Consider the following 15116-nt stretch of genomic DNA (forward strand, 5'->3'; position numbering starts at 1 on the left):
ATTTACTTTTCTTTTTCCTATGTGCATTATTTAAAAAAAAATGTTTTCCAATCCTCCATTAATGGTACACCCTGTTTTATGATTTGTTCATGGACTGTATGGGGAGCCTGCAACTTTGTCTTTCCAAATGTCTACTCTTTTCGCCCAGTGGTTTATGGCATTACTGACGTCATTCTGGGGCACCTATAAGGAAACGCATCTGTCTTCTCAGTCTTTAAGGGCAGCTTAATAAGTGCATTCAGCTAAGCTGTGTCTTTCTGTTTAATAGGAATCACCACCGTGCTGACAATGACAACCATCAGCACTCACCTCAGGGAGACATTGCCAAAGATCCCTTATGTCAAAGCGATTGATATTTACCTGATGGGTTGCTTTGTGTTTGTGTTCCTGGCTCTGCTGGAATATGCCTTTGTAAATTACATCTTCTTTGGAAAAGGCCCTCAGAAAAAGGGAGCTAGCAAACAAGACCAGAGTGCCAATGAGAAGAACAAACTGGAGATGAATAAAGTTCAGGTAATGTATTAAATATTCCCAACAATATTCTTCCAAAATTTATCAGCAGCATGGTGCTCAAGGCCCCCATAACAGGAAAAAAAAAAAAGTAATTTATCTTCAATACGGCTCAAACACCACTCCCTTTTACATATTTGAGAACTGAGGATTGAAGAAGTTAGGTTGAAGTTAACATAGATTAATAACATACCTGGGCCTAAAACTCAACCCCAAGTCCATTATCCTTTATTGTAAACTATATAGTTGTAAAACTCTGTGCAGAAGGATAATGCCAGATTTGCTTGATAAATAAATGAGAGAACTAAAGTGAATCAATTCTGTACTAAGTGGAAATAAAGAAATATGGCCCAGTGGTTACAACCACAGACTGGAATTAAACTGCTTGAGTTTTATTCCAAGCTCTGCTTCTTACTGACTTTATAACATCAGGCAAATCAACCTATGTGACTCCTCATGTTACCTCTGTTCTCAGGTCATCATCCATAAAATGGAGATTATTATAGTATACCTACCTCACAGAGTTGTTACAAGGACTAGATGAGTTTTTTTAAAGCCTAATATTTGTAACAATACCTGGAACATAGTGAGTGCTCATTATCACTATAGCTAGCTAGCTCTTATCATTATAGATAAGACATTGTCACTATTTTTCTTTCACTTTTCATTGGTAGATCTTATGACCTGTGCTTTTGCTGGATGGAATTAATTAAAATTAATGCCTTTTTTATTCTTTGAGAACATCTCTTTAGCCTCTACTTCTATGCCATGTTTCACTGAAATCAAATTAAAATTATGTACAGTGAAATACTGTATCTACTATAAATTGTTTTCAAGATGGCCCACAGGATGACAACTCAAATATTCACTCGTTTGGCCACTGTTCTGAGAATTGGGTATACTTCTCTGAAGGAGACAAATTTCCTGGCTCTCATAGAGTTTAGATTCTACTGTGGGAAGACAGGCAATAAACATGTAAACACATATTAAGAGGATAATTTCAAGTTGTAGTAAGTGCTATGAAGAAAGTAAAACAGAGCGATGGGTAAGTGAATCATTTGGATTAGATTCAAGGGAACAAGGAACAAAGAGCAGGTGATCAGGAAGACCTCTGTGAGACGTTACCACTTGATCTGAGACCTAAGTGATGAGCAACAGTAACTATGCCATGACCATTTCAGGCAGAGGAAATGACAAGTGACAGAGACTCTGAGTAAGGAATTTCTTGATGTGGGAAAGTACCAAAAGAAGACTAGTGTAGCAAGGGCATAGCAAGTGAGGGAGGAAATGTAGTATGAGAGGTGGTTGGAGAATCAGGCAGAGCCAAACTATAAATCTTTAAGATGTATCTTCATGCTTTTTAGTGGGATACCAAAACTGGACAAACACTGTCAGGTAACTAGAAAATTATAGGCAAAATACCAAACAGATTCAACCAAATGGTCAAAATCTGAAGTAACTCATTCAAATAAATTTTTACTCTTATGTGAAATATTATGCTGGATTCTATGGGAGAAGGAGGAAGCGTGATACTTGCCCTCAAGAATCTTCTGATCTTTCTGGGAAAGAAAATTATACTCATAGGAGGCAATTAGATTATAAAATGAAACAGGACAGCACCTACCTTGAGGAGCATATCTGAAAGGAAAAGGCTTCCCATTGTCTGATTGTAACCGTACCAGCCTTAAAAGTATGTTTAGCAGAAGATTTTAAGACTCCTCATTTCTGCTCCCATTCCTAGCTCAGTTGCCTTCTAAACCAAAGCTGATCTGCATGGCTTGGAATGTGTGTTAATTGATATATCATGGAGGAAAGGCCTACATCAATAAAGTAGCATAGGTTCACTGGTAGGAAAATCCAAAGATATGAACTGGATGGGCACTCAAAGACAAGGAGAATTTGGAAAGGTAACAAGGAGAAAAGAGGGTCTTTCAATCAGCTAGGAAAGCAATGTTCTCTAGAAAGGTGATTAAATGGAAAGCTCAAGCAAACTGAAATCAATTCATTCAGATCATTTAAAAAGAGCATAAAACAAACTTTAACCAAACTCTTTGGCTATTGCCTTGATTCTACCCCAGGATATTAAAGAACTTTTCTAAGGTGCTATGGGACAAATAAAGGCAAAAGGAAAGCCTTGTATGTCATATGATACCTAGATGTATAATATATATTGCTCTGAAGAAGACTTAGTGACTGGAAAATAAATGAGTAAAATGTGTCTGTCTAACTGATCTTTACTTCATAAGCAGTCTGTTTGAGTAACACTGAGCTCAAACATAATAAGATTTCACTGGATCTCAAATCAGGAAACTTTTAGTCCAGGCGAACTGGTATTTTAAATTTTAATCCCAGTAGAAAGCGTAGAAAAATCCGACAATTGTCAGGAGATGAAACACTTAAAGAAGATAAAAATGCGTTTTTATCCATGGAAAACTAGACTAAAAACTCCACAAAGGCTTTTCACAGAAACACAAATAGATAAAATTATGCCAAAGTTAATAAACAAATCATGTTAAGATATGAAAAAGTAGTATATATTGGCCTAGCCCTCCTGTGGATTAAAAATTATAAACCTTGAGCAAAAATTTATTAAAATCTGCTTGAAGAGATAAGAGAATAATTGAAAAGAAGCAAAAACTAAAAGAGAATCAACCCTCAAAGGAAGGGAATGACACTGTGTGAAATCTCTATTTATACATCTTTGCCCTGAGGCCTCTCCCCAGTCTGGGGGATGTGGGACAGCAGAACTTCAGAAAAAAACAAAACAAAACAAAAATACAAAAAACTACAGTTTTATTGGTCTGATGAGTCAGAACACGGAGTTTGATACTTCCAGAGTTCCTAAAAATCTTGGAAAGAAGTGAGCCACAAGAGAAATTCAGAATCTGAATATAAACTTCCCACAAATCCGTGGTTGATCCCCGAACTACAAATGTACAAAACGCTAAGAAGTCTGGAAAGGAAAAATAGCTGAAAGGCTGAAAAAGAACAAAAATAAGAGATTCTCTTTGAGTTGAGAAAAAACTAAAATAGACTCACCCTAACTACACATAAAACCAAGTCACTACACATTCCAGGTGACCCATTAGTAATTTAACTGCCCATTAAAACAAAACCCAACATTTGTCAGGGAAAATAACAGACTCTAGAATCTCTATAGTGCATCTTCAACATAGTTAATATGTAATAAAAAATTACTAGGCATGAGAAAAAAACAGGAAAACATGCTCAAGAGAAAAAAATTAGTCGTTAGAAACAGAATTTCCAAGTCTCAATGTTGGCTTAAAAGATAAGGACCACAATTAATAATAATAACTATAATTAATATATTTAGAAATTCATAGGAAATAGCCAAAAACTGAAAATAACTGAAATATCCTATGATAGGCAAATGGTTAAACAAACTGTAGTATATTCATAATATGGAAGACTAGCTCAATAAAAAGTAATGTACTATTGATACATACAACAACTTGAATGGATCTCAAGGCCATTATGCTGAGTGAAAAAAAAAAAAGCCCATCATAAAATATTACACACTGTATGATTCTATTTATATAATATGCCTGAAATAACAAAATTATAGAGATTGAAGAACAGATTAGTTGTTGCCAGGAGTTAGTGATGGAGGGGAGGATTGAGTGTGATTGATTATAGCACACGGCAGATCTTTGCAGTGATGGAATAGTTCTGTATCTTGCAGTGGTGGTTATGTGAATCTTCACATGTAATAGAATTACATAGAACTAGACACACTTTATACCAATATCCATTTCCTGGGTAATATTGTACAATAGTTAAATAAGATGTAGTCAATGAGAGAAACTGGGTGAAGAGTATATGGGACATTTTTGTGCTATCTTTGCAACTTTCTAGGAATCTACAATAATTTCTTTTTTTTTTTTAAGATTTTATTTATTTATTTGACAGAGAGAGACACAGCGAGAGAGGGAACACAAGCAGGGGGAGTGCGAGAGGAAGAAGCAGCTTCCTGCCAAGCAGAGAGCCCTATGTGGGGCTCGATCCCAGGACCCTGGGACCATAACCCAAGCCAAAGGCAGACGCTTAATGACTGAGCCACTCAGACACCCCGGAAACTACAATAATTTCAAAATAAAAAGTTTAAAATAAAGTCCATAGGAAGAGATTAACATAATATATGAAGAGATGCAGAGTTTCAGAAAAAGATTTGAAACTATGGAAAAGAACCAATGGAAATCATAGAATTGAAAAATGCATTAGATGGATTAGCATCAGATTTTATACAACAGAAGAAAGGATTAAAAAACAAGAAGAATAGGGCGCCTGGGTAGCTCAGTGTGTTAAGCGTCTGACTCTTGATTTTGGCTCAGGTCATGATCTCAGGGTCATGAGAGCAAGTCCCATGCTGGGCTCTGCGCTGAGCATGGAACCTTCTTAAGATTTTCTCTCTCTCCCTCTGTCCCTATGCCCCCCACGCGTGCATACTCTCTCTCTCTCTCTAAAAAAAAAAAAAGAAGAAGAAGAAGAAAGGATTAGTGGAATTAAAGGTAATATTGACCATCTCTCAAGTTTTTCATTGCACTAGTTCTTGTCATAAATGTTACTACCTCAAGGATGCCTTAACTGACCACCCACCCCACCCCCCCGCCACTGTTAGTTTATATTTTGTACCGTTGTTCTTTGCCCTCACCACATCCTGTGCTTTTCCACCATAGGATTTACCACAATAGTGAATACATGTTTACTTAATTATTTTTTAATATCTATCTCTCTATTAAACTGCAAGTTTCCCAAGGATTAGCATCGAGGTCCTTGTCTATTATGTTTATTGCTCTTTACTCAGTGGCTAGAACAGAGAAAAAAACAAATAAATATTTGTTGAATGAATAAGTTCTAGAGAACCCTTCTCCACTCAGGATGAGTTCTTAGATACCACCCAAGTTACTGAATGTTACATCATAATGTTTTATAAAACCCTTACATATTCATAATAAGTAAGAAGAAGACTATCTGTAGTTCACTCTAGCTTCTGCTCCAAACTTTCTTACTGTTTCTATCACTCTGATTTTTAATATTTTTAAAGCATGATTTTTATCAATCTCCACTATTCTTTCTGAATCACAGTGTCCTATAACAGCAGATAGATATAATCTTCAATAACAAAGCAAGTGTATTACTTCATCTGTTCAGTGTATTATCTCCAGCAGTTAAGATAATAACGCCACCTGTGTGGTATTTAAGAGAGTTACCCCCTGGTTAAATTTAAAAAATAGAAAATGATATTAGATTTTTCCTTTCATATAATATTTAGATGACCCTTCCCTTTCCTTTTAGATACTTGTAAACAGTTGAATTCAAATGATATATGTGCTGTGGTCCCAGATAATTTTCATTTGAGGGACCTTAATATTTGCCTTGGTCCTACAGAGCCCAGCGTGGCATCATTCATTTATTACACGTTACTTTTGATAGCTGTGGCTGGGCTGTCATGTCAAGGGTTATTTGTGCTGAAGCTTCAGAAGGGCTTGCTTTGTCTTGATTTATATTTCCACCAGCTGCACTGAAGCATCTTTTTATAGGAGTACAGATGCTGAATCCAGACATTAGGAGAGTTTCAACCTCCAAGGTGATAAAGACTGTAGATTCATGAACCCCTCAGGCATCATTTGAAACTAGAGGTGGTATTTAGAGTTTTGAAAGATAGATTTCACAGTATAAGTAGGCTGTAAGTAAGCTACTTCTGAGCCATTTTTACACTAACCTGGAATATACATGGTTGTGTCGGTTGGCAACATGCCCGCCTATTTGCAAATAAATCCACCTAAGGTCGAATGGTTGCATGGGCAGTCTGTAATCAGATACTGATTCAAAATCATTTGAAGTCATGGGGGACATCAGTGAGATCTGCCAAAAATTCACACCAAATGTGCTGTTTTAACCCCAACAGTTAAGAAATAGAATTTCCCTTCAGAATCAGATATTGATACTGTAATCTGGCCTCTTTTCTCTCATTCCTATTCTCTGTGGTGTGTCATCGACAGTTTCAGACACTTTTAGACATCTGCACTTTCAGACAACTTTCTAAATGGAAATCAGCTCTGTTACTGTGATTAATTCCAGGATACTTAATGCATGTGAAAACAGACATCCTAAAGGTCAACAGCTCTTTCCTTAAAACTAGCTTGAAACAGATGGATACCTACATTAGCCTTTGAGCCTGGGACCTACCCAACTTCGCTGCCTTGTCCTCAGGCCAACTAGGACACTTCTCTCAGCCTTTGATGAAATTTTAACATTTCTGATTTAGCATCTTGGATTTTGGAGAAATTCAGGCAGGACCTTTGATTTCTAATGACAGCCTGTGTTAGCAGTTCATGAACTTCTTCAGCCCTCAAATCCCTGCCCAAATCTGGCTCAGTTCCATGCTTTGTTCTCCAGTCTTGGCTTAATGTAGCTAATCTCTAGATGCTTCAACAGTCTAATTTTCCTTTCCAGGAATCTCCAAATCAGTCTCCCTTTCTCCCTCTTTCTCCCTCTCTCTTTCTATCTCTCTCTCATTTTCTCTCTTGCATCTAGTGTCCATTTTCTTCCATATCCAAACAGCTAGAATTCTTTCGTAAATGAGAAAGAAATTGAATTTACTTAATAGGCTTAAGAAAAAGGTGGGGGGTTTTTTGGGCACACATAAATGGGAAGTCCATGAATGGTTCTAATTTCACATGTGGCTATATCCAGATACTTAAACAATGTCATCAGAAAGCATCTCTCTTCATCTCTTAACTCAGCTTTCCTTTATATTGGCTTTACTTTCAGTAGACCCTTCCCTCATGGTGGTTCCAAAACGCCTAAGTTCATATATTCAAAGCTTTACAACCCTAACCCAAAACTACTGTCTTATAAGCAAGAGTTACAACAACAACAAAAAAGTCTTAGGATTGAATCTTTTGGATCAACTTGAGTCATATTCTCATGCAGAAATCAATCCCCCTGACCAGGAAGGTGGAAAACACTAGATGCCCAGATCTGGGTCACATGCCCATCCCTGGAGCCTCGAAGATGCACTTAGGCCTACCTCAACCACATGCACCAAGGAATGTCAGGTAATGTTATCAGAAGAAGGTGGCATGGAATCAGACAGGTCAAACCAATAGGCATCCACCATAATCCACCTTTGACTCTGCCTGAAGGAAAATACCCATACTCCTTAACATGGGATCTAGCACCCACTGTGATGCCATTCTGCTTTCCTCTTCTGCTTCATTCCTCCTCCATCTCCCCTTCATCAACACACTCTTTGTTCCAGAAGTACAACTCACAGTTTTCCCAGATTGCCATGTTTTCACTCTTCAGTAACTTTGGCTTGTTCCCCAGAATTCACCTCTTGACTGACGTCTTCCCTCACTCGTCAGGCTAAGTTGATGCTCTTCCTACAGCTTTCCACTGCACACTATGCGTACTTTCTTTTTTTAATTTGAAAAATATTTAATATTTAACTTTAACAAATATTTAATGAGGGCACACTATGGGAATACCCTCTATGCAGTGGGTATAGTCAGCAATGAATGAATAAAACAAAACCTTTCATTTGGATGAGAGAGAAAGACAACGAACATCATATACACAAATACATCACACCCAAACAATGAACAGGACACCCACAAACACACGTACGATGCCAGATAATAATAAATGCTATGAAGAAAAACAGAGTAGGCCTTGAGAGCAGACACTGTATTCCAATGCCCGTCATAGAGCCTGGCACGAATCAGGCACTTAAATGACTTTTAAAATAAGTGAACTAATGAATTAATGAATTAATTACAAAACCAAGCAGGATGCTCTTTTTTTTTTTTTAAAGATTTTATTTTATTTATTTGACAGAGAGAGACACAGCGAGAGAGGGAACACAAGCAGGGGGAGTGGCAGAGGGAGAGGGAGAAGCAGGCTCCCCGCTGAGCAGGGAGCCCGATGCGGGGCTCGATCCCAGGACCCTGGGATCATGCCCTGAGCCTAAGGCAGACGCTTAACGACTGAGCCACCAGGCACCCCAGGATGCTCTTTTTTTTTTTTTTAAAGATTTTATTTATTTATTTGACAGAGAGATAGACAGAAGAGCACAAGCAGAGGGAATGGCAGAGGGAGAGGCAGAAGCAGGCTCTGCACTGAGCAGGGAGCCCAATGCGGGACTTGATCCCAGGACCCTGGGATCATGACCTGAGCCAAAGGCAGACACTTAACCGTCTGAGCCACCCAGACGCCCCAAGCAGGATGCTCTTAAAATCCATGTGTAATTGGAAACTTTTTTCCTATTATATTCCTAGTGTTATAAAAACAAAATTTTTAAGCCTCTCCTAAAAACAAAATTTTTAAGAACTGTTTGGTACCTTTCAAATTTTAAAAATATATATAATAAATATTTTCTAATGAAGGACATTTATTTTGCTTAGGGATAGTCCGTGGTAACAATAGGTGTGTATTATTAATAGATTGCTTTCAACCTGTGTTGATACTTCTTTTTTTTTGAGAGAGATAGAGGTGGGTGGAGAAGCAGGGGGAGGGAGAGAAACTTAAGCAGGCTCCATGCCCAGAACAGAGCCTGACATGACGCAGGGCTACACAGAACTCAATCCCACGACCCTGAGATCATGACCCAAGCCAAAATCAAGAGTCAAACTCTTAACCGACTGGGCCACCCAGGCACCCCGATACTTTTCTCAGCAATTCCTTCTCCTGAAATCTCTATATTAGAATGTAAAGTGACTGATAACTCCACTCTGCCTTTACTTCATAACATTCTCCAGTTGGGAGGACTAAAATGTAGAAGTGCATTGTTGATTATCTTAGGAAACCATGGCTCTTACAGTAAGAAGATAATATCTAATGTGATACAGTAACCAGGACTTATCTACATAAGTGTAGTATTTCACAAACCCCAAGACATTCACAAGCACATTGACATCACACATTTTAAATATCTCCTTTTCAACTATATGAAAAGTAATGATTACTCTGACCAAAATCCCTCTTTTAAATCTTTTTTTTTTTTTTAAGATTTTATTTGTCAGAGAGAGAGTACAAGCAGGGAGGAGCAGAAGGCAGAGGGAGAAGCAGGCTCCCCACTGAGTAGGGAGCCCGATGCGGAACTCGATCTCAGAACGCTGAGATCATGACCTGAGCCGAAGGCAGACGCTTAACCGACTGAGCCACCCAGGCGTCCCCAAAATCCCTCTTTTATTTACCTGAAGAGCAAAACATTACTGAAGAAATTTGGGATGAATATTTTAAGGGGATTCACTGAAGATGAATCAAAAAAATGGCCTTTGTTTGCATCATTCAGAGTTCAATGAATTTGCTGATTATAATGCATTTTATATTTAATTGTAAAAAGCACTCGTCTCAAATATTGGGACTCCCTAAGCCTATGTGTAAAATGCTCCTATGCATAAAATAGCATTCCTGTTTTCTTGTTTCTATCATTCTCTCCTCAAAGCTCAATGAACTCCCACTCACATCAACTTAAGAAATTACTCCCCAACCTTCATGTTATGTATCTCTCAAGTTTGAACAGTGCATATTTGTAATTCATTCTTAGCTGTCTGAAATTAGTTAACTGCTTTATGGATTTTTAGGTACACCAATATCAGCTAGGACCCTTGGAATGCCCGTGTAAAATGCAGACTGGGAAGACCTTAATTTATTTATTTTTTTTAAGATTTATTTATTTATTTATTTGACAGAGAGAGACACAGCGAGAGAGGGAGAGCACAAGCAGGGGCAGAGGGAGAGGGAGAAGCAGGCTTCCCGCCGAGCAAGGAGCCCGATGCGGGGCTAGATTCCAGGACCCCGGGATCATGACCTGAGCCGAAGGCAGAAGGCTTAACGACTGAGCCACCCAGGCGCCCCGGGAAGACCTTAATTTAGAATGAAATGAGCTCAAACCTTTATTTCTAACAAGCGTCCCAATAAATCCAGATGCCCGATAATGTCTGAGAACTACTACCTTAGAGATTGTAGCCACTTACGTGTCCTTGGCCATTGAAACGCAACAGAGTTCAGACAGACGACTCCACGTCCGAGTGTCAGAGTTCCTCATTGTACAGACATTAACTCAGCCGCGCCTCCGCAGCATCAGCCTCTTTTCCGGGACGGCGCCGGCAATATACCGTGATGAATAATAACAGTAACCAAAGAGCAGCTGCTCTCCTGGAGCTTACATCTCAGTCGAATAACAAATGTGTAAATAAGTACATGATATAATGGCAAATGATGATAATTATGGTGAAGAAAATGGTGAGGAGCTAGGCAGGTAACCACCTGAGGACGATCATTCCAGGAGAGAGGAACAGCAGGTGAAAATGCCCTGAGGACTTAGGAGCATCAGGGACCAGCCAACAAAAGACCAGTGTGGATGGAGCAGAGAGCTCCAGGGGCAGAGTGGTAGGAACTGAGGGCAGAGGTCCCTGAAGGAGTTCAAACCACGGGGTGCTTTGCAGATTTGGATGAGAAATCTGATTTTGTTATCTGTCTTGGGAAGTAGCTAGATTTAAACAGAGGAGACCCGGTCTGGTTTACATTTTTTAAGTACTACTCCAGCTGCTATGTAGAGAAAAGACCACCGGGCTTCCTTCCTGGGAAGAGGAAGATCAATTATTCAGTAAGACATGATGATGGGGAAGAGTGGTCAGAATCAGGATGTGTTCAAAGTAAAGCCATTTGGATCTGCTCATACACTGAATGGGAGAAACGGGGCAAAGAAAGGGATCCAGGAGAAATTTATCTACCTGAGTAATGTTCTGGAAAATTGCCACTTGTTTCATTTATCTCTTTTTCCTTCTCTATGTCCTAAATAATAGAGTGCAGATTTGTTTAGATTTATGTAGGTTTGTGCTTAATCTTCGATAGCATCTTGAAACGACATTGAAGTTTCTGCTTCTACCGCTAGTTGTCAGGACATGGCAAAGAGACACACAAATCATCTCCAGCAAAGCTTCCCATTCTGCCCGACCCCCCCACCACCACCACCAGCAAACCAAAAGGTTTCAGGAATTTGAGATGAAGGGATTGCCATTTGGCAGCCCTGGTGAGAGCTAATGACTGGCAGCAACAGCGCGAGACGTGGTACATTCTATGAGCAGGACGGGCAGGTGTGAGACATGGCTCTGTGGTTCTCTGCTCCCTTCAGGTGAAGGCAGGCGTTCGCACCGGACACCCTCAATTAAATAGATTGTGGGCTTCTGAAAGGCATCTCCTTCTGCGGTGAACGTCACTTCACTTGGCTTCCTGTGCTGTACTTCAGAACCACTCAGTAAATGTGAATCTAATTGAATTGGCTAGCAAGAAGGAAATAACTTTCTGTTTGCAAAGTAGATTGAGCCCAGAGGTATTTCTCAACAGGGCTTTAAAACTGCCACTGAAAACAAGATTATATTTTATTCCAATTACACTGAAATGAGTTCTGCTATATTTACATACGGAAAATATCCAGAACAGTTCAATTCAGTGAGTGGCAACATTTTCCACAGCCTAAGGCACCATTCAGGGATGCTGGGGACGGAGACAAGGAGAGACGGAGTACGATGGAAGGGGTGGGAGAAAGGCTCACCCCAAGCTAGAAAATGAATTTGTACATTTGCTCAGGGTTCTGTTGAGGGAAGAAATACAGCCATCACGTCAACGTTTTAGTCATTGGAAAACCACCCTCATGATCTTTGCCATACCCTTTGCATCAGTCAGAGTTCTCCAGAGAAACAGAACCAATAGGAACAGAATCAACATACATACAAAAAGAAATTTATTTCAAGGACTTGGCTCATACAATTGTGTGTGAGATCTGTAGGGCAGGCTGGAAGTTGAGGCAGAATTTCTGGTGCAATCCTGAGGCAAAGTTTCTTTTTCTCCAGGAAACTTCAGTTTTTGCTCTTAATACTTTTCAAAGATAGGATGAATCCCACCCACATCATCAAATGGAATCTCCTTTATTTATCGTAACTGATTGGAAGTGTCACATCTACAAAATACCTTCACAACAACATCTAGACTAGTGCTAGACTAAACAGCTAGGTGAGTAGCCTAACCAAGTTGACACCCACAATTTACCACCATACCCTTTTACCAGCTGCACTATTATTCATTCATTCACTCATTCATGCAGTAGATATTTACTGAATGCTCCTATGCCAAGCACTTTTCTCAGCTCTGGGAAAACAAGAGTGAATTAGACAAAGTCCCTGTCTCCTAGAGCAACATTCTAGTGGGACACTCAGGGGGAGGAACAAGTTGGCTAAGAAGAGTTCTGCTCTAACTATTTTCAGATTAAGAAGCCTTTAAACATCCATGCAGACCTATTGTGTAGGCTGTTCAGTAGTAAGGTCCAGGAGAAAATAAGGAAATATGCATTACTTTAAATTTTTCACTCATTATAATGAAATCTGAGCATGAATGTAATGTTAAGAAAAACATGCACAAAATCACCAAGTTAGTGTGTTGGCTATATTTTTCCTAATACACTAAAAGCAACATATACAGCTACTTTTTCTTCATAATGTTACCTGATTTTTTTAAAAACAAATTTTAGAAGGAAGGAGGGTATTGCCTGTTTTCCTCCATAAGAATGTAAGTGCCAAGAGTTCAAGAACCTTGGGTGTTTTGTCCACTATCTTCCCAGACCTGCTGTGTCCTCAGATCTTAAAACCAAGACATTGTGGTTGGTAAGTGCTGCACTGCAGGAAGGAAGGAGAGGTTTCACCAGCCGGAAGCTGGATTGTTCCTCCCCATCTCAGGTCCTTACACAGTGAAACCCCAGGCTTTCTTTTATATGTGAACGCCTCCAATATTTGCTTGTGCTTAGCAGACTTCAAGGAGACACAGTGAAACCCCAGGCTTTCTTTTATATGTGAACACCTCCAATATTTGCTTGTGCTCAGCAGACTTCAAGGAGACCTTCAGGTGGGAAGAGGAGAGAAAGGTTTTGCAGGCAGAAAGCGGATCTCATGTTCACAAATGAGCAAATTTCAGAAAGTCTGTTGGAAAAGGAATTAGTAACCTGAGTTTGAAAGAGGTCACAGTATTTATCCAGGAAAATAATTAGAACCAATTGGAGGTGGAGGAGGTCCCAGGGTTTGTTCAGGAGAGTGTAAAAGTAAAGGGCTTTATTACTTGAGATCTTTGAATTTCTAAAATGTGAGACGTGATGTCCTATTACTAACGGAGGGGCCGATTTCCTCATCAGTGTCTGGAACAGTGCCTGACACACAGTAAGCTCTCAGTAAACATTTACTGAAAAAATGAGTGAGGAATGAACGATTTGACATTTTAAATGTTTATCCATGGTATGCCTAAAAATTACGTCTATAGCACATAAAATATGCCTCTCTAATAGGGAGTGAGGTGAGGATGAACAGTTAGCCTTGGGGCTGCACATCTAAGGCCACACTCTCTGCTCCCTGGTGTTAGTCAGCTCAAGCTTACACTTTGATCGTCCATCTGAAGGGGAGGAAAGAGGGCTTATTTGTTGACCCTCCTGAATGAAGTCTTAATAACAACTGTATTCATTTGCTCTAAATTTAGGTTTAATGATGCTTTAAACTTAAAAAAAAAGAAAAGTCAGTGATGTTGGTTTCAAGAATACAAGTTAATATATTGTAGTCATTCACCCCCCCGCATTTAGACAGATTTATCTCCCCAATCATGGGAACCACGGAACAAGTGCAGGCCTGACTCACCAACCCAGCAGGTTCAACAGGTACATCCCTAACCGCATTGCACCTTCTCTGTAAGCAGATTGGAAGGAGAAGAATACCCAGAAGACATGGGGCCAAGTATGCCTGTGTCCTTCTCCCACATATACCCAGTGGGGAGCAGCGGGAGAGGAGAAAGGGAAAAGAAGCTGGAAGCATCGATCCCTTAGTTTCTCTCCCAGGGACTGGAGTGGAGAGTCCCTTCCTTTATGGCAACATAAGGAGTGGGCAATGATTATCCAAATGAACAGTTATTTCAACATTAGCAATGCTTTAGGAAATCTATTTGTCTGCCCTAGAAATCAAGTGTGTTGACATTTTCATTTGCCTCACTTCCTTCTGCTTCAAGGTTATGTAATCTTTGATGTCTGGATCATGCCCAGATGTTGGTCATTTAATCCCTTATTGACGAGGCAGCATTTAACCACTGCAGATGTTGAGGTGATCTACAACCTGGTGCCTCACTGCTCCTGAGGGCGTAGGAAAAAAATGACCACTTTCCCCGTGGATACTATTTTTGGAAAGCTGTGCCCACTGTGAATTTAAGGACACCTTGGGTGTTTTTATATGATTGAGGAAAGACACTCTTCTCCAAAGGGCAGAGGTTCAGGCAGAGCCAACCAGAAACTTGCTGGCGCATTCACTTTAGGAGGCAGCAAAAAGCTTAGAAGGTGGGGGCTGAAAACTCATGCTTCAGGGGAAATGCACACACAAGCACACCGTCTCACAAACATGCACACGCACGTACACGCACAATCTGTAACACTAGCTTTTAGAAGAAGTTTTAGACTGTGTGGAGGAGACAGACTGAAGATGGGTCATAACTGTTATATGACACTTCTTAAATTTCCCTGATAAAGAACACGGTAATGTTGATTCAACTACACA

At 39.7% G+C, this 15116-nt stretch overlaps 1 protein-coding gene across 2 annotated transcripts in view; it reads left to right on the plus strand.

Annotated features, from left to right (window-relative positions):
• Nucleotides 1-15116, plus strand: part of GABRB1 (gamma-aminobutyric acid type A receptor subunit beta1) — a 375956-nt gene that overhangs the window by 343391 nt on the left and 17449 nt on the right. For both annotated transcript variants that reach the window (XR_004298852.1, XM_032400304.1), the window contains exon 8: nucleotides 269-513. Coding sequence is in view for 1 of the 2 variants with exons in the window: in XM_032400304.1 (XP_032256195.1) it covers nucleotides 269-513 (245 nt within the window). In the remaining variant the exon portion in view is untranslated. The remainder of the gene's footprint in view (nucleotides 1-268; nucleotides 514-15116) is intronic.

Source organism: Phoca vitulina, unplaced genomic scaffold (assembly GCF_004348235.1).
Source record: "Phoca vitulina isolate PV1807 unplaced genomic scaffold, GSC_HSeal_1.0 scaffold3, whole genome shotgun sequence".
NCBI classification, from domain to species: Eukaryota; Metazoa; Chordata; class Mammalia; order Carnivora; family Phocidae; genus Phoca; species Phoca vitulina.